This window comes from Neomonachus schauinslandi, chromosome 9 (assembly GCF_002201575.2).
Source record: "Neomonachus schauinslandi chromosome 9, ASM220157v2, whole genome shotgun sequence".
NCBI lineage: Eukaryota > Metazoa > Chordata > Mammalia > Carnivora > Phocidae > Neomonachus > Neomonachus schauinslandi.
In genome coordinates this window covers 2,497,080-2,520,676 of record NC_058411.1, presented here as the reverse complement: position 1 = coordinate 2,520,676, position 23,597 = coordinate 2,497,080, and the positions used below count along the sequence as shown (strand labels likewise).

Here is a 23,597-nt window from a genome sequence, read left to right as displayed (position 1 = left end):
ATATAACTCCCTGATCAGTACAATGTGGTACCCTGAGACCATGGTTACATTGATTTTCAAAACACAGCCAAACATAATAGCAGTCCAAACCACTGAGGTACAAAATGTTATTTTTATGACATCATTGGCAGAATTGCCAACTGGTTTTTAAACACCCCCACCCTATTTAGAATGGAAAGAAATCTGAACTGGTTTTTAATTTTGGAAGGCCCGTTAAAACCTTCTCTCTCTTTTTTTTTTAACCATGAAATTCCACATAACTTTTTTTTTTTTTAATCAGCATCTCATTTCATCCTGGAAAGATACTCGAACTGGAATAAAACGAAGTCCTTAGCAGTTAACCATTCATTTACCCAGGAAGAAGAGTTGGCTTACTCCTTCAAAAGCAGTATAGTTGGGGTAATCACTAAATAGAATACAAAATTCATTGTTTCTCGATACATTTGTCACTCTTCTCTGTGAAAAACGGGTCTAGCAGCAGGCAGAAACATTTCTGGAGGCTAGAATTCAGTATTTCAGGTTGAATTTCTTTGCCAATTAAGAACCTTGAAGTGTTTGTTTTACAGGTGCATTTAAAGAACGATTGCCAGTTTGAAGAGCTTTCGTGCATCCGTGCTGACTGCAAAGAAAAAGTGTTGCGAAGAGACCTGCGTGACCACGTGGAAAAGGCCTGCAAGTACCGGGAGGCCACGTGCAGCCACTGCAAAAGTCAGGTCCCAATGATCACACTGCGGGGGCGCGCCCCCCCCCCCCCCCGCAGCTCCATCCAAGTGTAATTTGTCACAGAATAGCATTTTAAAGCACTATTCTAACAGGAATAAAGAGAAAAGAGAGGAGGAAATGGCAGTTTTCATCTGGCTTTAATTCAGAGTTAAGCTTTATTTGTTTTGCCCATTTTGATTTGTATAATTAACATTTTCCCATTGCCTTGATTGACTGTCATTTGGGATGCCAAAAAAAAAAAATGAAGACTAATTATCAAAAAAAGGTAGAATTTTTTCTCTTGTCCCAGGGAATGTCCTCAAAATCTTATTGGATTGCTTAATCTTTTAAGCAGCTCTGGGACATAATCATCACTTCAACAGGGTAAATAATCCTGCAGCATCGAAGTGCAGCTGTCTGTCTTGGGAGAGAGATGAGAATTTCACATTTTTCACACCTTGATTATTTTGGCACAGTTCTGTATTGTGCATGTGTTAGAAATCAGATCCCTTATCTGTAAATTAAAGAGAAATGTTGGGAGTGGAGGACAGACTTTAAAAACAATCAGTAGTAGGGGTGCCTGGGTGGCTCAGTCGTTAAGCGTCTGCCTTCGGCTCAGGTCATGGTCCCAGGGTCCTGGGATCGAGCCCCGCGTCGGGCTCCCTGCTTGGCGGGAAGCCTGCTTCTCCCTCTCCCACTCCCCCTGCTTGTGTTCCCTCTCTCCATGTCTGTCTCTCTGTCAAATAAATAAATAAAATCTTAAAAAAAAAAAAAAGCAAAAACAAAAAAACAGTAGTACAGTAGCCCTCAAATATTTGTCCATTTCTTGCACAAATATTCACTGAGTACCTACTATGTGCTGGGCACTGTGCTGGGAGCTGGGGGTTCAGTGGTGACACTCACCTTCTAGTGGGAAGAGGTAATTAATAGGCAAACATAATGTGTGGTAGTGATTTGTACTATGAAGAAAGATGCACTAGCATCATGGGCAAAGGGGTGATCAGGGCTGGCCTCTCCAAGACAGTCAGGCAGGTAGTGTGGGAAGAGTGCCCCGAGCAAAGGCAACAGCAAGGGGTGCGCAGGCTCTGTGATGGAACTGACTTGGCAGGTGGATTTCAGGAGCTGTGAGAGGCCAGCATGGCTCCCATGCCTGGTGCAGAGGTGATGGGTAGCAGGGCAGAGGGAAGGGGCAGGCAGGCACTGGGCAGCCTTGAGCAAGGGGGTGATGTCAGAGCTCCCCATCAGGTGCAGCACTCTGGCAGGTGTGACAGGTAGATGTAGGGTAAAAGGACAACATGGAGGCAAGGCAGTGTTGGCCTGTGCAGGAAGGAGAAGGGAGGTGCACTGGGATACATCGGGAAGGTAGAGGCAGTGGTTTTGGTTCATGGCTTGAATGTGGAGTATGTGTTAAGGATGATGTCTGTAACTAGAGCAGCTGGATGAAGCCGAGTGTTCTGTTGAGGTGGGGCTCGGTGGAGCATAGCAGGCTGGAGGGGAGAATAGGGCAGTGGTCTGGGCTACTGGTACATCTTAATTAGGTGGTCCCTGGAGCCTTGGGGACAGAGGCCTGGGGCACATGAATGCTTACAGACTGCTAAGAGGGGAGGTCATCTAGCAAAGGAGTGGCCAGTATGGAAAGGTCAGCAGAATGGTGCCCCGGAGGCAGAGAGAGCTGGAGGAGGGGTGGGCAGGAGGGGCAGACATTGCTGAGAAGCTGGGGGCTGCTGGGGATGACCTCTGGACTTGGCAGGACCGTGACTGATGGGACCAAGATGGGAGAGGACCAGAGATTTGCAGCCAGGGTGTGGGGGCCCAGGTGGTTCCTGGTGGATATTCTAGAGCATTTATTGACCAAAATTTAGGGAAAGTTTTTGTTTTTCTGTATGAAATGAAATGTACTCTACTTCATAATCTACATGTTTACCTTCCTTTGTACAACTTTCCTGTGCCTGTGCTTTTCTTCTCTTGTGAAGTCCTTTTCCTGTACGATTTTTGTAGACATTTCCAGTTATTAAGGACTTTTAAGAACTGTAGAAAATAGGAATAGTGTTTGGCTTAATTGAATCATTCTTTCTTTTTTTTTTTTTTTTTAAGATTTTTTATTTATTTATCTGAGAGAGAATGGGAGACAGAGAGCATGAGAGGGGGAGGGTCAGAGGGAGAAGCAGACTCCCCGCCGAGCAGGGAGTCCGATGCAGGACTGAATCGTTCTTTCAATAACTCCGTTCAGACCAGTGAGACCTATAGTTAGTGAGCAGTATTGCAGCCCTTACAATGTTGGTGTGTTGCTATCAAAGTTATACTTCGCTTCTTGCAAAAACCAGTTATCTTTACTTGCAGAATAGAATTCAGGAGTTAACTTCGTTCGAGAAAGAATTGTAGAGTGTGTCAGTTAGACAGTATGTAAGTAACTGACTCTGAACTCCGACTAGGCAGAACAGAGACTGGTTTTAAGGTAACAAGGTAGGGGTACGCCTGCCCCAGGTCACCATGGTGACCCCCTCCCGGACCACAGCAGGACAGCTACATGCTGGGAGGGCTCCTGTCCTGTCGGGCCTGGGATGGGGCTCCCGGGTCTCCTTCTGTCAGCTAGGAGCACGCTTAGTCTCATCCTGCCCTGCTGTGGGCTTATTTTTAGAAAGAGCAGACATCTCAGAGGCACATCTCCAGCCCAGGTCACCCTGACATCCCCACGTCTCCTGTGTTTTATGAAGGGCATCAGGTACGCTGGGTGTTGATGAGATCCAGACTGATAAAGCACTGAGCTCGTTTCAGCTCGTATGAAAGTTCCTTTCCTACGTTTAAACCATGCTATTGACATTACATTGCTGTTTTCAAGTTGTTTTTTCTTAATCTATACATCAGCATAATTTAAAGTGCCAGGAGAGAATCCCCTCTGTCACATCTAGTCTAGAAACTGTCGAATGTGATCTCTAAACAGTTCTGTTAACTTGTGGAAAGTCAGAATTGTAGAGATCTCCTTTTCTGGGAAAATGTGTATCTTGTAACGGGAATATATCCTATAAGTGCAGCCACTGTGGAAGGCAGTTTGGCGATGTTTTATTAGGTTGAACATTCCTGTACTTGGCTAATTAGCAGTCCCTCTCCTAGCTGTGTGAGAGAAACTGTCACACATACACACCAGGAGACAGGGCCCAGCATAACCGAGCTGCAGAACTCTGGGAGCAACCCCACACATCCATCAGCTGGGGCAGGGACATGTCAGTTGTGGTGGACCCAGCAGACTGCATGTGACGGACGTGGCAGGAGAATTTTAGGACTGAGGACCCCCAGCTACACATGACACGAGCGTTAGCCTGAGAAACACCATACTCACCCGGGTCTCAGAAGACTCAGGGTAGAGTTCCATTTTAATAAAATTCAAAAGCAATCAAAACAGTATTTTGTCTGGCCCACATTTATGTGTAATGTAACTTTTTTAAGCAAAGGAAGTAGAAATGCAAAATTCAGATTTTTGGGTTAGGGGTTCCTCCCTGGGGGAAGGTGGAGGACACACAGGTAAACGGGAAGTCATCAGTTCTGTTCTTGTCCTTGGTGGGTGTCCACCGTATGGTTACATCTATTCTGTGCCTGTCAGAGTTACATTTAATTTGGTAGACAGGACTAACTTCTTAGTATGGAGAGGATTCGTATGCATCAAAAGGTTATCCGTTTTTTTAAGTGGGCATGTTGTTTTCCTGGGGCTGCTCTAACAAAGTACCACAAAGCTGGTGGCTTAAAACAACAGAAGTGTAGTCTCTCACAGTTCTGGAGGCGAGAAATCCAAACCCAAGGTGTTGCCTGGGCTCCCTCTGAGGGCTCCAGGAAAGACCCTTTCCTGCCCCTTCTAGCTCCTAGAGGCTGTGGTCCGTGGCATTCCTTGGCTGGCAGCTGTCTGCCTCCCTGCTCAGACGCCTTTTTCTGGGGCATGTCCTCTCCTGTCATAAGGGCACCCATGGTTGGATTCAGGGCCCACCCTAATCCTAATCCACCAGGGCCTCATCTTCACTGATTACATCTGCAAAGATCTGATTTCCAAATAAGGTCATATTCTGAGGTTCTAGAGAGACATGAATTTTGGGGGTCACTATTCAGCCCACTACTGTGGGCAAAAGCCTTAAAAAGGCAAGTCACAGGAACTATAAATGATTAATAAATATCAAAATATACCTTCCCACACATTATTAAATAATTGCAAATCACACTCACTGCCTTTTCCACCTGTCATGTCAGAGATTGAAAAGTGATGGAATTGACAAGGGTATAAGCCCATGTTCCTGTGATGACGGGAGTGCGTTTGTGTAGGGTATTGGAGAGCAGTTTGACAATATCTATCAAAATCCATTTAAAATACCTGTACCCTTTGATACCCAACAAAGCCTACTTCTAGAAATTTATTTTCTGGTATGTTTGCACAGATCTGCAGAGACAGACGTTGGAAGATACTGATGGGTCTGGCCCCAGCCTCTTGTCCCACCATCTCCTGCCCCACCCTCCTAGAACACTGCCCCCACCCACTGCCAGTCCTCCTCAGAGCTCCCTTCCCAGAGCCCCCTGCCCCGTGTTCCCTCCTGGTCTCTGCTCGCCGCAGCGGTGCTTACCTGTATGCGAGCTGTCTTCAACGGGCCGGCTGCAGCACCTGGTGCATGCCGGGCCTGGGGAATGGAGGTGGGTTCAAGGGTAGGTGCAGGGAGGAGGCCTGGCATCTGTGGAACGTTCACCATGTTACCCCTCCAGGCCCATGACTGATCAGGCCCTCACGGCCCCCCTATGAGGGAAGTGCAGACACTCCTCCCACTTCTAGATGAGGCAGGGAGGTGTTAGCCATTTGTCCAGGGTTTTCCACTGAAAGACAAAGCCTTGACTTGATGGCACCTGGGAACTCTCAGGGATCCGAGCACAGCCAGGCAGAATAGAAAGCCAGGGCCCCCCGCCCCCCGCACCCCCGCCCCATGTGGTGCCTCTTGTGGGAGGCCAGCTGGTCAGGCTCAGTCCAGTCAGGTGCTTTCTGTTGAGCTCTGAGCAGTTGTGGACTTGCCCTCTGGGGCCTTTGCAGGCCTCTGAGGCCCAAGCCCAGGAGCAGAGCCATCTCTGCTCTACAGACCATACCCCAGCACGCTCAGAGAGACACCGGACTTCAAACCATGCCGAAGAGAGTGCAGTGCCTGGCGCCTCACCTGGGCCCCCACTGCCCTTGGTCCACACTGTGCCTTCCTAGTTGGACTGAGGCTCTCGACTGTGCCTCCCACTCTCCCCCACCCCCGTCGTTCAGCATCCCAGCATAACTGTAGAGGCCCTAATCTGAAAAACCAGATGAGGAGAATCACAGTATCGAGGGTAACGAGGAAAACAACACCAAGATTCCTTCTTGCTTGGTGATGCGGCCTCCAGGAGCCTGTCCAACCGGTTGTGTTGTGTGGCCTGCAGTTACAGCTCTGATTCTGCCTGCATTAGTCTCTCTCGAGTGGCCCTTGGTCATGTGTCTGGCGGTGCTCTCCAGGGCTTTTCAATTTGATGTCCTGGTGGGCAGCTCTTGCCGTAACTTTGCTACTGAACAGATGCCCAGCAGGTGCCCTTGGCATGGGTTGAACAGTTGTCATCCAGGCTCTGCAGAGTTGAAATTCCTACCATCCAAAGAAGGGCTAAATCAAAATTTGTCCATATTTTCCATGCACTATAGATAACCTAGTAAAATTCCAGGGTGGTAATTTAAATACCCAGCGGCTCATGCTGTTTGAAGGTGTCGGAGAAGCATCATTTACAGACCCCAACCTGAGAGGCCAAAAGAAAACCACCCTTCTCTCCAGCGAACGAAGTCTGGACCCTGGGCTGCAGTGTGAGTGGCAGCAAGGGCCAAGTCTGCCTGTGTGCGCCCGCACAAATGGGTGCTGTCTGGTGGAGGCTGCTGTGGGGACACCACCTCCGGCTCCCCCCACACCACTGTGCTCCCACAGATGGCCCTCACCTGTCAGGTTTGGGTAGATCTCCTGAGACACCTTATCTTTTTTTGGCTCTCAAACTGAGCATGAGGACTCCTCCAAATGTGTCAAAACTCAAGGAAACCGGGCCAGTGAGCAGAGTGTCCTTTGGGTCTTCATGGTGACATTGGAGATACCAATGGGGTCTGAAGGGAGGCGGGTTGTATGTCTCAAAGTTGATGATGCTTTCTTTTTTTCCTCCAGAAACACGAAGACACTGAGTGTCCCTGTGTGGTGGTGTCCTGCCCCCATAAGTGCAGTGTCCAGACCCTTCTGAGGAGTGAGGTAAGGGGCATGGCCAGGCCTGTTGAGGAGTTGGTGACATCTTCGAGACTAGCGTGCCAGAGACTCCATCCTAACCCAGTAGCTGAAATCGAAGGTTTCACAGATCACGATAGTGATGCATACGGTAGAAAGACAACAGAGAACCTCACGCTATTTGGGGGCATCAGAAATTTCAGAAGCAAGCAAATAAACGCTACGGAGTGGTTAAATTCAGAGCAAAATATTGTTAGGAACTGAGAAAATGGAATTACTTTACAAAAGTGCAAGCAAAAGTATTAACTTTTTAGGTTCTAAAAAAAGCTATTTTTAAAATCTGTAAAATAGGAGTTACTTTAAGATTATCTCAAAATAAATGACTTTATAGACACTCCAAACCCATTTGGCCACATATGCTGTTCAGGGTTGGTGCTGGGGAGCAAGTGGGCCTGGAGGTGGCCTCCACATTTCAGGGGCCAGTGAGAAGGGCCCTGTGTAGCCTCCCCCAGAGGTCATGTGTCTCACACTGCCCTTGGGCACACTTTTTTTAAGACAGGTAGATTTTACATTAACTTAATTTGATCAGGGCATATCCAGTTGGAAAAATTCCAAGGATTCTTAAATGTTTTGGCATCTGGTCCTGATCTGGAGCCCCTTTGGTTGCTGTTTTGGGAGCATCTGGGCCTCCTGTGCCCCCTGGTCCCCTGGCAGGTCCCTCGGGCCCGGGTGCTCTGATCTGAGGAGGCTGCTCACCTCAGCCTTTTTCAGCTGCCTGGAATTTTACCAGTGGATATTGAGGAGGTGTGAGGGTCACTGTCTTCTCACATCCCCACTGAGCAAGAGGACCTATGTGGGCCTGGAGCCAGGAACACGGGGTACAGAGAGGACCCCCCCGGAACCACTCTCACCCAGAGTGTGTCCTCCCAGGAAGGTGACTCTGCTAGGCCAGGGCAGGGTCTTGCCGGGTGGCCATGGTCCCTAGGCCTGGAATGTGCCTCTGGGAGTGGCAGGGAGATGCATATAGATTTCCACTACTAGAAGTCCCTCTGCTAAAGCGAATGGATGAAGCGTCTGCAATGTTGAAGTGATTACCAGGGTTTTATACGCTTTCCAGAGTTTTCACTCAGGGCTACCTGAATTAGGGACAGACGCTAACTCCATTTGCCTCCAAGTTATTTTTCTTTTAAAAATCTTTAAACCTGCATTTATCTTGGGTTTCTGGTGAACAATGCTATTGGTCTATAAATTATTCTTGCCTCTATTCCAAAGCTCCTGTGAGAAATGATGATAAAGACTCTGAGAGGATGATAATGAGCCAGTTTAAGAGAAAGTGTGACCCTGAATTTATAGTGCCCCACTGAAAATGACATCAGACCCCTGTGTCCCTGACTTTGATACCAGAAGCGTTGGCTGGATAGGTTCACGATTATAGCGCTGGCACTGTAAGAGTAGATCTTAAAACTTTGAAGCTGTTGTTACTACACACAGTCTCACGCTTCGTCTCTCTGCCAGTCACCTGTGATCTACCTTTTGGGCTCTTTCCTCCAGGTGCAGGCCAGAGCTTCCTGGCCTGGTTCAGAGGAACATCAAGTGTGCTAGGCTGCTAGATCTGTAACCACCATGACTCTGCCCCGGCTCAGAGACCTTCCGCAGAGATTGGCCCATAGGCTCCCCGTGACATTGGCCCTTCTCTGCAGCTCTCGCCACAGACCCACGCTCCTCCCTGTCCTAAATACTGACCTAAAGGGGAAGGACTCAAGGACTCTCTGTCCTGGTGACAGAGGACGGGCCCAGGAGCCTCTGGAAGCCTGTGTGCACACAGAAAAACCCAGGGCCAGCTCTGCAGTGCGCTCAGACACCCCCTTTCCTAATTCAGGGTCTAATTGTTCTCTATAAAGAAGATCTGTCCCTAGAGTTTCCTGATGAGAATTTCTTCAATAAAAGAAGAAGCTGTCCTTAAATTGTATTAGCCTAATGAATAGCACTATGTCTTTAAAATGTAGACATTTCAATTCCCTTTTCTCTTGAGGGGGCATCATAAGTGGTTTTTATTTGACGATTTGCCAACATTTGAGCTGAACCAAAGGGGTTTTTCCTTGTATGAAGAGCTATCCTCTCCCAATCTCTCTTAATTTTCTTTTACCAGTTAGAGGTGACAGTATTAAGATTCATGTTGTTAGAATGACCTTAGCGATCTGTGAGAAGTTACATGAATTTATGGACACTCAGAGGGAAAAAAAAGTCTTTTCAGAAGAAGGAAAAACTCGTCTCATTATCTTGAGTATTGAGAGTAATGGTACATCGTGTAAGCTTGCTTCAAAAATATATTTATTTTTGTGTACTGTATATTAGATGTGTGACCCGGTGACATCCTGAATGCTTTCTCTTTTTTGTGTTTCATGCAATTTTTGTTTATAGTCTTTAAATGTTCATTTCAGTTTACGTTTTTTTCCTTCTTTTTTAAATTCTGGCACTGCAGACGGCATGTTACATTTTGAACAATTTGTTCTCAGGAAACTGCAGCTTTAAGAAATGTTACAGTAACTGTATTTATGTATATTGGCGTACCTATGTGCGTACACGTGGCGGTACTGTATATTTACTGCGTCTAAGTCTAGGAAGCGGATGGTGTACACACCTTAGCTGATAAGCCCCGTTCGTGACCATACGAACCAGATGCTCTCTGTGCCCTTAATGTGTTTGAACATTTTCGTGCGGACGCTTGTGCCACAACTCACGTCTCTTTCCCGTTGCAGTTGAGTGCACACTTGTCAGAGTGTGTCAATGCCCCCAGCACCTGTAGTTTTAAGCGCTATGGCTGCGTTTTTCAGGTCAGTATCCAACATTTGTGCTTCCCAGTCACTGACATTCTGCCATGAGAGACAGTTTATCTTAGCATCTTAACATGCAAGTTCTGGACTGTAGTCTTTGTCATGGAACCGAGTCACCATGCTGCATGGGTGGTGAAAGCCCCATGCAGCCGACGTGGGCGCTCGCTCTCCGTGCCCATGGTGTTCTGAGACTTCAGGTGGACCCCTGTGCTGAGAAGGGAGTCAGGACGTGAGCAGAACAACTCCATCTAAAACCAGCGAGGACATGGGACAAAGAGGGCTGACAGTCGGGAGGGTTTCTAGAGAGATGGTTATGGGACTTTGGCCGGTACTTGACCATAAGTGGAAACCAAACCAGACACGGTTTGGGCGCTGTGCACATCAGTACACAGCCGTGAGGACCACATGCGTGTGTCCATAAACGCATCTCACAGTATCTGTGCCGCCCTCCCAGAACAGCCGTGCGGAGAGGGCTTCTCCGCCACCACGCTCGTGCTGCGAGAATCCTGTGTCTGGGGGTTTTTGGTCTTTTAACACGTCTGAGACTGCTAGTGAATTTGAACTGAGTTTCATTGAAACGTATATCTCAGTCTCAAAACTAATCAGAGGGCAGTATGTATTACAATTAAAGTATTTTATATTTAATGTTGTGTATTATCAATACATTATTATGAAATCAGTACAGAGATACTGGCATCTCAGTATTTTCTTAGAAAGTAAAGAACCCCAGGACTAAGAATGACTGTAGCCTTCCCTTTGTCTCCGTCTCTTAACGAGACGGAGCGCTCGCCACTGTTACGTCATATGTAGTACCATTCATTCTGTGTATGTATATATATATATGTTTATATATAGCAATACTTCTATCAACATATATATATGAATATTCTATGTACAGAGTATATGTTTTGGAGATCATTAAAATGCTTTCTGTGGCTTCTTAATTCTCTAATATCAAAACAAATTATATTTTCATACCAATTATTTCCTTAAATATATGATGTGCTATTTCATGTGCTTATTACTGACTCTAAAATGGTCTCCATCTTATGTACTCTGTAGATTGTTTATGTTTTGTATGTAACTTTCCAAGTATACTTAGAACAGTGAGGAGCAATACGTTTTCTAATACAGTGTATTTCCCTAATAAGTTAATACTCTAGAAAATTATTTAGAATCCCACTTTGATTACCTGTTCGTTCACTAGATTATTGTAGCACTGTCTAGCTGTAACTGCAGGTGCCTAAACATTTCCCATTTGTATTTTTAATGAAAAAAGTTATAAAAGAACAAAAATGAGAGGTCTAAGATTTAATTTCTTGATCTTACAAATACGAAATGCAGATGAGAAGGCTCTTGGTAAGAAGCTTGAGGAGCGACGAGCATGACGAACTTGAGATTGCTGTACAATTACAGGATGTCTGCTCTTCTTGCCTGCCTCCCCACCTGCACTCGGTAGAGTGGGGGGTTGCTGAGCATGGCCCTTCGAAGGCTTAGAGACCGCCCAATAGCTGTACAGGAATAGGGCTCCCCTCTTCGTGTTTAGTGCTGGGTTTAGGTCATGTGTTAGTCTTGCTGCACTCTGGGATGGAGTGAGGTCAGCTTAATGCACTGCATCTCTGTTCTCGCAGGGGACAAACCAGCAGATTAAGGCCCATGAGGCCAGCTCCGCGGTGCAGCATGTCAACTTACTGAAAGAGTGGAGTAACTCTCTAGAGAAAAAGGTACGCCAGACTGCTTCCCGCTTTTGTTGGCTTTTAATCATTTATTCAAATTATTTAAAGAAGAAAATCTTTTTTATAGTTACTAATGGTTTTGGATAAAAGAAACAGTATCAAGAGAATGTCAAAAAAGTAAATTTCTTTTCACATGACCTTGAGCTCCTAAATGAAGGCATTTGTGTGTGTGTGTTCTTTGTTTGTTAATTGCCAAGCAAGCATGCAGTGCCCTTTTTTTTTTTTTTTAATCACATTGTGGTTACCTTAGCATTGACCTAGAACGGGGGTTCTCAGACTGCTAAACCTCCCTTTCTCTTCCCATCAGCCTCATCTTTTTGTAAATAAAGTTTTATTGGAATGCAGCCATGCTCATTCATCTCCCTGTTGTCCATGGCTGCTTTTGCAGAGTTTAGGAGTGAGACAGAAACTGTACAGACCTCACAGCCCAAAATGTTTACACTCTGGCTCTTTACAGAAAAAGTCTGCCAACACCCAATCTGGAAGGTGATGAGGGTTAAATGCTTCACCGTTCTTTGTCTTTTCTGAGCAACAGTCCCCCCCCCTCTCCCCCCCCCCCCCCCCCCGGGGTTACTGTTTACCTCCCCACCCGACCCTTTTTGGAAGGTTTTTGCGGAAAGCCCTTGTTCTCCATCTGGGCTTCTTTTCAGGAGGCCTCAGTTGTGGGGGCTGTGGGCTCCTTAGCAGGCACCTTCCCCATGTAATACTTCTTCCCAGGGGAGTTCTCGGTCCGCGGTGTTCACCTGGGCCGGGCCCTCTATTCATGAGAAAAACATGAAGACCTCCAAGAATTGATAGAGAAGAAATTATAACAGGATCTCTCATTGTGGTTTCTATACAAAAATAAAAACTTATTTCAATATTCGGGAAACATTTATAGAAAATTTGGAGTAGGAAGGTACCGAGATGAATTAGAGAAACCAGTGGAATTGATGTTTATTTTCTAAAGATTTGTAGAGATCTGAAGACCTTGTTTCCAGTATGAAATCCAACCAATTTAAAATGTGAATGTATTTGAAAAAGTCTAAAATTCTTAATCAAAAGACTTATATGAACTGACATAGTTTTTTAATACAAATGTTTATGCTGAAGATGAGAAGCGACAGAACGGTTGACTTGTCACACGTACACACACAAGTACGGCAGAGGGGGGTCCTCGTCAACAGGGACATAAAATGTGTGTGAGAAGAGTCCTTGTGAACTCCCCATGAACACATAGTAGTCACTCTGAGTTAATGATGGTTTACGTGAGTCTTTTTTCCCCTCTGCTTGAAGAATGTGTTCTGTTTCTGCTTTTTAAAAAATTATAGGCATAGATGCCAGGGCTCTCTGTCTCTCGTCGGCACTCTGCTTCTCACTTAGGAAAAAGGTTCTTTCTTTCGTTTAAAATGCATTGGTTCTGTTCCAGCTGTACTAGTTAGCTAAGAGTTCGCGGTTCTGAGGGGTGTGGCTGTCCAGCGGGACAGTCGTAGAAGGCGCCTTCGCCAAGTCTGCTCCCAGAGCTGAGCCCCCGCGAATGCACGCAGAGGGTGATCCCTCGGTTGTGTTCTTCTCCCCACCCTGCTTCATCATGCGTGCTCCACTCCACGTGAGTGGTTTGTGTCCGTGGAAATGCCGGGACCCAGCACGGTGGCTGCCTGTGCACGGCCCACAGCGGTTTCTCGCCCTGCAAACACCTCATGTGTTGGAACCATCGCTGGCCACGCCGAGCACCTGCAAGAGCAGGATGCGTCGCCGTGCACTGCAGCTGACAGATTCGAAATCTTTGCCCTCTTGGTCTCTTCCTGACTCTGCCCAGCAGAATGGACCCCTGCCCAGGCGTTCAGGTCAGCCAAGCCTGGGCTGTGCAGTGTTGTGTGTGTGCACGCGAAGGTGCCTGTCTCTTCACTGGGCCCAGAGGCAGAGGCTAGACAAAGAATGGAGATACTCATCTTTTTTAAAATGGGAATTTATTTCTCATTATAGAATTACTCAGTTGGAATCTCTCAGGTTATTTTGTTCATGTGTAGTGGAAAATAGGATGTTTGACTTGGTTCAAAAACTCTGATCCATCACGTTCATGTCAAATTAAGGAAAAACTATTTTGTAAAATGTGGACTTAAAAACACCCATCTTCTGTATTAGGGAAGCTTACAGGGAAATATGGAGTGCCCCACCAAAATAGGCTGGAGTAAATGTTGTTCTCACTGAGGAGGGTCTCAGGAAAGGACAGGGGGACTCCTGCTTTCATCTGCCGTGGGGATGTTCTGCTGTTTTCTTGGAAACACCCCTACCAGGTAGATTTTCCCATGCATGTCATGTCTACCTGATAGACGGGTGAAAGCTGGGATCTGCAGGCGCTTGGGAGGTGGATTTTTTCATTAAAATAAATAAGTAAATAAAAGAAAATTTAAACTAGGGTGGCCCCTAAATTAATAAATTAAGAGTTTAATATGGCATGATGTGTGTTCATTAATGTGAAATGCTTCTGCTCATCCTCAGGTCGCTTGTTCTGTTATAGAAAAAAATTGCCATTGTTTTTGGAGATATTACTGAGATTTTTTATCAAAAGGGTTGGCATGCATGCAGGCTTTTTCTTTTTTTTGGGTGTGAGACTGAAGAGTCTGGGAATCATGTCCAGCTTGAGAGATGGGAATGAGTGAGCCATAACTTTGGAAAAGGCAGACCTGCCCGCAGGATACGCACATGGCCCGTCTGCATCACTTGTAGGAGTCCGGGGGCATGAGAGTGTATTTTAGAGAGGAAAGTCCACAGGTGCTGAGTAAAATCCTAGGAAAGTGAAGTGTTCTTTTGCCCATGAGACGTTGCAGGTTCCTTAGTAAATACGCATTTGTTCTAAGACGAAACAGACTGTATCCAAAGGCGCTGCTTGGTTGCCTGTCTTAAGGCAGGTGGTTCTTTGCAGGGACATCAGGAATCCGTGCTTTACACACCCAGGTCTGTCCTGGGGTGCCCTTGGGCACCCCAGGGGTTAGGTGTTGGCTGGTATTCGGGGCACAGCGTCCCTCATGGAGCCTGCTGTCTTCGGGGGCGGCAGCCGCGCCCGCGCACAGACACATCTTCCCAGGGGCCTTTCCAAGGGCCAGAGTGCCCCATGGAGAAGTTTTGTGAGAAGGCAGCCTTGTCAGACTTGCCCTCGGACTCCTCACCCGAGGGCTTTTAAGACCAGTGTAAGTGTGTTCTTGGGAGCTAGTTAGTTTTCAGAAAGATATTTTGAAAAGGTCAGTGGTGAGCTTAGAACTGCCCCCCCAGCAGGCCCTTCCTGGGGCTGACGTAGCATTGCAGGTGAATATGTTGAGTTTTGTGGAGGGTCTTCTCAGGCCACAGGCCGCACGCACGGACTCTGCAGCTCCGTGTCTCTGTTGCAGGGCTAGTTGTCGGCCCTAAGGATTAAGTGGGCACATACATAGCTGTTTTATTCTCACTGTGCTTTCCCCTTGTGTTGGGAGAGCTTTTCAGAATGCGCGATGTGGCCCACTGGTGGAAGTGAAGTAATTTAGTGGGTTGCAACTAGTACTTTCTAGAGTAAATTAGAATAAAAGATAAAGTACCAGGTCGCATGGAAATGACTAGGGCAAGGATGGTTTTGCGATCCCTATTTCTTAGGTGCGCGCGTGCGCGCGCGCGCGCACACACGCACACACACACACGTCTGTACACGGGTGAGATGTGAGAATGTGTTTCCTGGTCAAGTTTGAAAGCCACTCTGGTAAGAGGTTTATTGCTTTTCAGCAAAAACTTTAGAAAGTGTGTCCCATTCATTCTGAAATACTTTGCCTCATCTTAGTTAATTACTGGGAGGCAATGTGTAAGATTTCCTGTTAAGTTACCAGGACTTCAGTTTCCTGTATGAAGGGATTTTTTTTCTCCTGGAACGTCTTCCAGTTAGCTAGTAGAAGGCCTATATTGTGGAAATGTAAGTACTATCATTATAATTGTGATTAATTAATAAAACCACTTTTTGCTTAATTGAAGAATTTCTTTTTCAGGTTTCCTTGTTACAGAATGAAAGTGTAGAGAAAAACAAGAGCATACAAAGTTTGCACAATCAGATATGTAGCTTTGAAATTGAAATTGAGAGACAAAAGGAAATGCTCCGAAATAATGAATCCAAAATACTTCATTTACAGGTAAGAAGCTTAAGACTGTGGCTGGATCAAAGGGTAGAGGAGCATGTCTGTGTTCTCCTTCCAGACTTTCTCAGTAAGATGTTTGAGCAAAAGCCCCGACTTTTGTCAAACAGACGACCTGTTTCTCTTGCTTAAGTGAAGACTTGAGAAAGACCCAGGCGGCTGTTTCTTCCCTGCTTTTCCCTGGAAAGCAAGCCCACTGCCTCTCTTATGTGTCTTTGATTCACTGTTGGTGAATTAAGACTTAAAGCCTGTGTTTTAAAAAAAACTAGCTGTTTTTATTATTATTTAAGATTTCATATTGTTCAAGAGTAGTTATGTGTAAAGTTTCACTTCCTGAAGTGAAGTGAAGCCAATCTGTTTGTTCTGGATTTTCTAGTGACACACACCCTGCGCTTTATCTCACCATAGTGATCAGATGTGCCTCAAACGAGCATGCAAACCTTTGCTGTTCTGTAAGGGGCTTCATTAGATGTCGCTTCTCGTTTGTTATCTACACAGGTACCTGTTAGTGTGTGATTCCTGTAGATCTTCCCTGCACGTTAGCTTCCTCATGGTGTGTGTCTGTACACTGATTCCCACGTGTATCTCACACACCCATGGAAGAATCATTAACATGTTTCCAAAATGCCTTTGCTGTGCTTTTACTTAGGTGCGTTTCCTTAAATTATCTGGAAGTTAAAAAATTATTTCCAAGAGCTCAGAGTCACAGCGTCTCTGAGAATGCCTTTCCTCCCATTTTAACGTCAGAGATTAGTCCTAGTGGCTTGAATTGCATAGAGATGTATGAAATTAATTTCATTTGTGTTAAAACTTTGTGGTTGTCCAGAGACGAGGAAAAACACAATGAAATTATAATAGATTGTATTAGAAAAGGTACAAGTCATTGGTATTGAATCAAGCCAGGAAAAGTACATCCCATAAAACATCAGCAAGCCCCCTGCTGGCGAGTGCCCGTGGGAATGTAGTTCGGGATGCCCCACTCGGCTCCGAGCTACCAGCAACATACTGCTGGCCTGGGGCTCTGAGAGGTGCGTGGAAAGGACACAGAAATTAAAGCAATGCTAGAAAACCACCTGTTAAAAATAACAACCGAAGGGTTCATTTATGCATTGTCATTTGTAACCAGAAAAATTAGGATCTCCATAATGAGGTCATTGGGGTATTTGTCTGAAAGCTCTGATGTCATTACATGCATCCTCCACATCCCCTTCTCCCAGGGTGAAAAATTTGAATTTACTTTAGTTTTTTTTAAAGATTTTATTTATTTATTTATTTGACAGAGACACAGCAAGAGAGGGAACACAAGCAGGGGGAGTGGGAGAGGGAGAAGCAGGCCTCCCACTGAGCAGGGAGCCCAATGCGGGGCTCGATCCCAGGACCCTGGGATCATGACCTGAGCCGAAGGCAGACGCTTAATGACTGAGCCACCCAGGCGCCCCTAATTTACTTTTTAGTAGAGTTCAATCGTTGCACCGTGTGTGATGTATGTTTGAACACTTCAGTGAGGGACTAAACCGCCGAGCTCTAAGTCAGAAAGAAAGGGGGAAACCGGGTTGCTGGCGCCCAGCGCGGCGGAGGCTGAGCAGCCACACAGTTCATGCCCCTGTTGGGTCCTAAGTAGGAGGGCAGCCACTTGCCATCGCTCTTCTCCACGGAGAGAAAAGCATGGAGGGAAACAGACTATGTGGAAAGAAAGAGACTCCGATTACACTGGACGTGCAACGCCTGATCTTACTGAGTGCGTCGGGATGGCACACTGCTCCCCTGCAGGGGCATCTGTAGACTGAACCCGTCTGGGTGACTGTGTGATGGGAAAGGTGGCAGCTCACCTGTGCTTCACTGTGGGGCTGGCCCGACCGACAGAGTTGGGGCTCTCAGTCTTTGGGGAGCGTGGGTGGAAGACCTCTGTGGCTGGCCCCCGGAGGCCTTGGCTATCTGTGAAGCACGCTTGGCCCCGGGGCACTTCTCCCTGGTCCCTCAGAGCCTTTTCCACCCTGAGCCTGGCTCACCTGTGCCCCTCATTATTCCTTCCTCATCCCAAACCCTTCCCGTCACCTTCCCCTCCCGTGCTCCCCCAGCCCTGTGCATCGGACTACCACGGTGACAACAGACATGTTACTCTCTGTATCATCTCCTTCCTTGTCAGATCCTCTAGGAGACCCTAAAATCCCAGAGACGTTGGCAACACATAAAGTGTAGAGTCCCTTAGGGCCCCAGATGTACACGGTGGACAGGGATGCGATCAGAGTTGGCCAGAGGGAGTGGAATTTAAGAGAGTATTTGCTTTTGCTGACCCAGGAAGGGCAGTTTCTTAATATTATACTTTTTAAACAACCTGTTTTTCTTCATGAAAAAAAGACCACTTTTTTTAGTGTCCGCTTACTCCCCGTGTCCCTGTTGTTGGCAGAGACGAGAGGAGCTGGTCATTCCTGCAGTCAGGAGTGTAGGACTGAAGCCGTGCGGGCCACCCGGCCCCTGCATCACCCCCACACGGTCTTGTTGGCACGGTGTTTGGTACAGAGGTCCCAGTCACCCGAGTGGTGCAAGGGACAGGAAGAGAGGCGGTAGTTGAAGCCCTCGGGTGCACTGTGCATGACATTGATGAATTGATGCTCTGGCAGCTAATCTTTTGATTAGGATTTATTTACCTCGCCTGCAGTCTGTACCGTCTCTCAGCTCCTGGGTTCTTTTTCTACACCTGCATTTAAGATCTATTTTTATAGAAAGATGACAGCAGCTGAGTGTAGACCGCTCTTGAGGAAGGAGATCATGTTTACTGCATTCTGCAGAGAAAGTTTGATTGAGATCAGTGCTCTGCTTGACTCTGTGCCATTTATACAAAGGACACGAGTGTTTAAAACTACACATTGTCCCTTGCTATGGGGGGGGAGGGCTCCTTTTAAGTGATTTGGTGGAGCCTTGTCTGTGTGCATGTGTCCCCCCCCGCCCCCACGTGCCGACTCTGTGTCACTGAGCTGGCGCCCGGGGCCCCCACGGCAGTCCTCCTCTCACACCCACAGTTCTGTTCCTGAGATCTCCATGTGCCTTTGCGCCCATCGCCCCATGCACAGCACCGGTCTTGGGGAGGAGGCACCTCTTTGTCACCCCCACTTTATCTCGGGGGCATGAGCCTGAGGGGTGATGCGTGGCTTGTCCCGGGCCACCGTGCGGTTCACTCGATGTGGGCCAGGCCCCAGAACGGCATCTCTCAGAGCCACCACTGATGACCTAGGTTTCCGTTAACCCCCCTCCTAAACGCACTAGTATCCACGTTAGCTCAGCCGGTTGCTTGAGCAGGTGGAGTAGCAGATGCTCCTCAGAAATACATTATGGGCTTGGGGGTTTGGTAAGGCCAGTAGTGCTGTCCCCAGAACCCGGACTTTGCGAACTAATTAAATACGCCTCCAGACACGTGGATCTAAACAAATTGACATCAGTGTGGGAAGAGGTATTCTTTACAGAAACCATTTTGCTTTTTCAGTGTTAGCTAATACCAGGTTTTCTTGGAAAGAAGAGGAAGAGTAACACTGTACTTCTCCCCCCAAAAAGTAACCCAAACCTACGATGTTTGTTCCTTGGTGGTTATTAACAGCCAGCAAAGGTGCTGAAACTGAATGTTTAAAAATAGGCTTCTGAAAGGAGAAGTGAACTCAGCAGGCCCTGGGGCTCTCCCCTGTGTGGCCTGAAGCTTCAGAGGCGGCCCAGTTACTCACGGCTTCACTGGTGGCCAGACCACCCAGCCTTCATGAGCTTCACTTCAAAAGATGCAAATCCTTTTTAGGAGTGAAAACCCTGGGATGCCTGGGGGTGGCTCAGTCGGTTAAGCGTCTGCCTCCGGCTCAGGTCATGATCCCGGGGTCCCGGGATCGAGCCCCGCGTCGGGCTCCCTGCTCGGCGGGGAGCCTGCTTCTCCCTCTGCCTCTGCCGCCCCCCCCCCCCCCCGCCCTCAGGTAAATGAATAGAACCTTTAAAAAGAAGTGAAAACCCTTTAGGTTCCAGCTTCTTCCAACAGGTGGGCGTGCCAGTCCTTAAAAACAGGCTGGAGTGTGAGTCTTACCCTTTGCTTATTGTTGTAAATGGTCTGCGTGTTTCTGCAAAAAAAAGGCTTTCTGAATTACTTAAATTAAGATAGCATGAAATGCAGCCTTGCTGTCAACAGCCACATGTTTGTCAGTAGTATTTCTGTGCCCAGTGGGCACAGGGCACTGAGCATCGTGTGGATGGGGGAAGCAAGCCCCACTCCTAGGCATCGGCCTCTCGGTTTCAGCCAGGGTCTGAAGAGGCGCTGTCCGGGCTCTTCCTGCAGCCAGCCGTGTGCAGATGCCGGGTCTCTGGAGCGGGGGGCCGGGTGGTGGCTGCTGTCTCTCAGGACCCAGCAGGGTCCTGGGGCGCTGCCTGCAGCCACAGAGAGAGGGTGACCCCTCCAGCCCTGGGTCAGGCAGCCTCGTGGGAGACCCACATTGTTTGGCCCCTGGAGATGGCTTGGCCCTTTAGGAAACGGAGACCTTCCGGCGGCTGATGGGTGTGGCTCCAGGGTCCTGCACCTGAGGCTTGGGACAGAGTGGTGTGGGCCCCGTGCCCTGCAGCTGGCGGGTGAGGCTTCTCTCTGCCTTGGCCCCCTCCTCTGGGCTAGGGACCTGTGGCCCCTGCGTCCCCTGAGATGTGTTTGGGCGACCGGTGAGATGCCCGTGTGGGAGCTGGTGTGGGGCTGGCTCTGGACCGGCTGTCCTTCCTAACCAGCTGGTGTCTGGGGCGGTAGCACGGTCTGCGGAGTTCTAACTGTGTTTTACCTTTCTGATGCCTTTGATTTGGAAGCGAGTGATAGACAGCCAGGCGGAGAAACTGAAAGAGCTGGACAAAGAGATCCGTCCCTTCCGGCAGAACTGGGAAGAAGCAGACAGCATGAAGAGCAGCGTGGAATCCCTCCAGAACCGAGTGACAGAGCTGGAGAGCGTGGACAAGAGTGCAGGACAGGCGGCGCGGAACACAGGTGGGGGTGGCAGGGGCAGGTGCAGGGAGGTCAGGGAGGGGTCTGGAGCGGGCAGCATGCCTCCTGGTCTGTTCTGGGGAGCCTGGCCAGCCCGGCCAGGTCTGGGGGCTTGAGCTGGCGGGTAGGTGGTACGTTGGGCACACACCACCTTAAGCAGTGATTTCTAGTGAGAGATTACTCGTTCAGAGGTGTGATGACTTTCCAGCCAGAGATGCCTTTGAGAGAGAAACGTCTCCCACCTAGACACTCCCCCTCCGTGTGACGCCAGCAGGGTAGAGAGGAGGTGTAGGGTGGACACCAGGCAGAGGGCAGGGCTTCCGGGAGGGTGGGGGGAGGTGAGGGAGAGGCCCAAGGGACAGAAGTGACAAGCAGGTGAGCACAAGACCCTGCAGTGTGCTCAGCCAGTGTGTTTCTGATATCTAGAAGCTGCTTTGGGGACTGAGTGAATATTCTGAATGTTTGCATGACAAGGATTAATGGTGCAGAAGAACTGAGGTTATGGCAACACCCACCGCCCGCACCCCCCATCGGGTTAGGCCGAGGACGGGAATGGTGCGAGGCTGTGCGGGACACAGGTGACTGAGCATCAGGCTGGAAGACAGGGGCGTGTGAGCAGGAAGCTGGCCTTCCCCTGCCCCCAGTGGGGCTCTGAGAGCGCCCTGTGGGAGAGAGGGCCCTGCGGTGATGTGCCCTGGGTCCCCCAGGTGTTGCCTCCCAGCAGGCAGTGGCCGTGGGTGTGGGGGGCCAACGAGGCAGGGATCTGAGGCCCGTTTTTCGGGACACGTACAGGTGCTTGTCTTCTACCCAGAAGCCCATTTCGTTAGTGCCGGTGCTAGGAATGGGCTCCTCCCGCCTTCCTGACACTCACTGGCCTCCTTCACCCCGTCTCTCCTCACCCACGGCAGGCTTGCTGGAGTCCCAGCTGAGCCGGCACGACCAGATGCTGAGCGTCCACGACATCCGCCTGGCCGACATGGACCTGCGCTTCCAGGTCCTGGAGACGGCCAGCTACAATGGCGTGCTGATTTGGAAGATCCGAGATTATAAGCGGCGGAAGCAGGAAGCTGTCATGGGGAAGACCCTGTCTCTTTACAGCCAGCCTTTCTACACGGGCTATTTTGGCTATAAGATGTGTGCCAGGGTCTACCTGAACGGGGATGGCATGGGGAAGGGGACGCATTTGTCGCTGTTTTTTGTCATCATGCGTGGAGAGTACGATGCTCTGCTTCCTTGGCCGTTCAAGCAAAAAGTGACGCTCATGCTGATGGATCAGGGGTCGTCTCGGCGTCACCTGGGAGATGCGTTCAAGCCGGACCCCAACAGCAGCAGCTTCAAGAAGCCCACCGGGGAGATGAATATTGCCTCTGGCTGCCCAGTGTTTGTGGCCCAAACTGTGCTAGAAAACGGGACATATATTAAAGATGATACCATTTTTATTAAAGTCATAGTGGATACTTCGGATCTGCCGGACCCCTGACAAGTCACTGGGGAGGTGGATTGAGCAGAAGGCAACTCCTCTGGGGGGTTTGAACCGGCTGTCTCCATCGAGGTCCTCGTGCTCAGAAAAGGACCTTGTGGAAAGGAGGAAGCAGCAGAAGGTGGCCGCGGGCCAGCGGGAGGAGCGCGCGTGAGGACACACCGGACATGTTTTCTAATAGACTAGCAACACTCCGCTCTGAAGAATTATTTATCCTTCGATGTGATAAATACTGCTGTCAGAGAAGGTTTTCATTTTCATTTTTAAAGATCTAGTTAATTAAGGTGGAAAACATATATGCTAAACAAAAGAACCATGATTTTTCTTCCTTAAACTTGAACACCAAAAAAACCCACATGCACACACATGTACACACACGCACACGCACACACACACACCTGGGAATAGCTGGACATGTCAGCATGTTAAGTAAAAGAAGAATTTATGAAATAATAATGCGATTCTGATATATTCTAAAATTCAAGAGTGCAATCTTGTTTCAAATATAGTATATTGTCTATTTTTAAGGCCTCATCTGGTCTCTGTTTTAATAATTTGTTTGTCAGAAGACCCTGAAGTACAACTAGGTCTTTTTTGAAAGTCTAAATTCAGAATCATTTTTTAATTTAAAGTTCTAAGATAATTGTTATTGCAAACATTTTATTTTAAAACGTTGATAGACTGATATTTCTTGGAAGAAAATGTAAAATATCAAACACTGGTTATCACTTGTGATAGGAAAGAAACTATTCAATCTGCTGTTATTTCTCGTTAGAAATGTAAACCTTCAATATCTGTCGTAGTTAATGACACTACTTCAAAATTACTATGAAAGGGAAACTGCTCATGGATGCTGTGCATCATTTTCAGATTTATAATTGTTTTCACCCTAAAATAGGGCATTTGTTGAACTTTGGAGTTCTAAACAAAATCCTGTAGGCTTTTAAAATTCTGCCCCCTGTGTTCAGACACGCTCTCTATTGCTGACAACTCTGACCTTCAGTGTCCAGTGCCCCGGGGGTGGGCAGGTGGCTCGTGCTGGAGGAGGCCACAGCAGGTGTGTTTCTTCATCTTGTCACATTGCTGCGTTTTGTTAACGATCTCCAAAGGCAACATTGCGTAGAGGTGGGGCATACTGTACATGTGCCTTAGACGTGACCTGCTGCTTCTCGACCCTGGCTTTGTGTTCACTGTAACTCTAGAAGGTGATCGCTTAACCTGACTTTTCTCTCGACCACTAGATCTCTGCCTCTTCAAGGGCCCTCAGACAGCCCGGTTCCTGCTGAGGAAGCCAGGCTCATCTTCAGCTTCTGGAGCCTCCACTGCTCAATTATCACAGATTCTGAATCTCTGGGCCCCCCGAACTGAGCCGCCCGGCCCCAGCGCGGGCGTGCTCCCACCCCCGGGGCAGGAGGAGGGTAGCCACGGCACCTCTCCGGGTCCCCCCCCGGGTCGTGGGAGTCCACCCCCCACGGAGCAGAACCCTCTG

At 48.2% G+C, this 23,597-nt stretch overlaps 1 protein-coding gene across 2 annotated transcripts in view; it reads left to right on the top strand.

Annotated features, from left to right (window-relative positions):
• The window catches only part of TRAF3 (TNF receptor associated factor 3), a 51,444-nt gene extending 28,222 nt beyond the window's left edge, over positions 1-23,222 (top strand). The window contains exons 5-11 of one of the 2 annotated variants that reach the window (XM_044918072.1): positions 567-727; positions 6,878-6,965; positions 9,698-9,772; positions 11,404-11,496; positions 15,498-15,638; positions 20,457-20,631; positions 21,537-23,222. In XM_044918072.1, the coding sequence (XP_044774007.1) occupies positions 567-727; positions 6,878-6,965; positions 9,698-9,772; positions 11,404-11,496; positions 15,498-15,638; positions 20,457-20,631; positions 21,537-22,108 (1,305 nt within the window). In that variant the 3' untranslated portion in view covers positions 22,109-23,222. Of the gene's footprint in view, positions 1-566; positions 732-6,877; positions 6,966-9,697; positions 9,773-11,403; positions 11,497-15,497; positions 15,639-20,456; positions 20,632-21,536 lie in introns of both variants that reach the window. The other variant, XM_044918071.1, reaches the window with a different exon arrangement.
• The last annotated feature ends 375 nt before the right edge of the window (positions 23,223-23,597 follow it).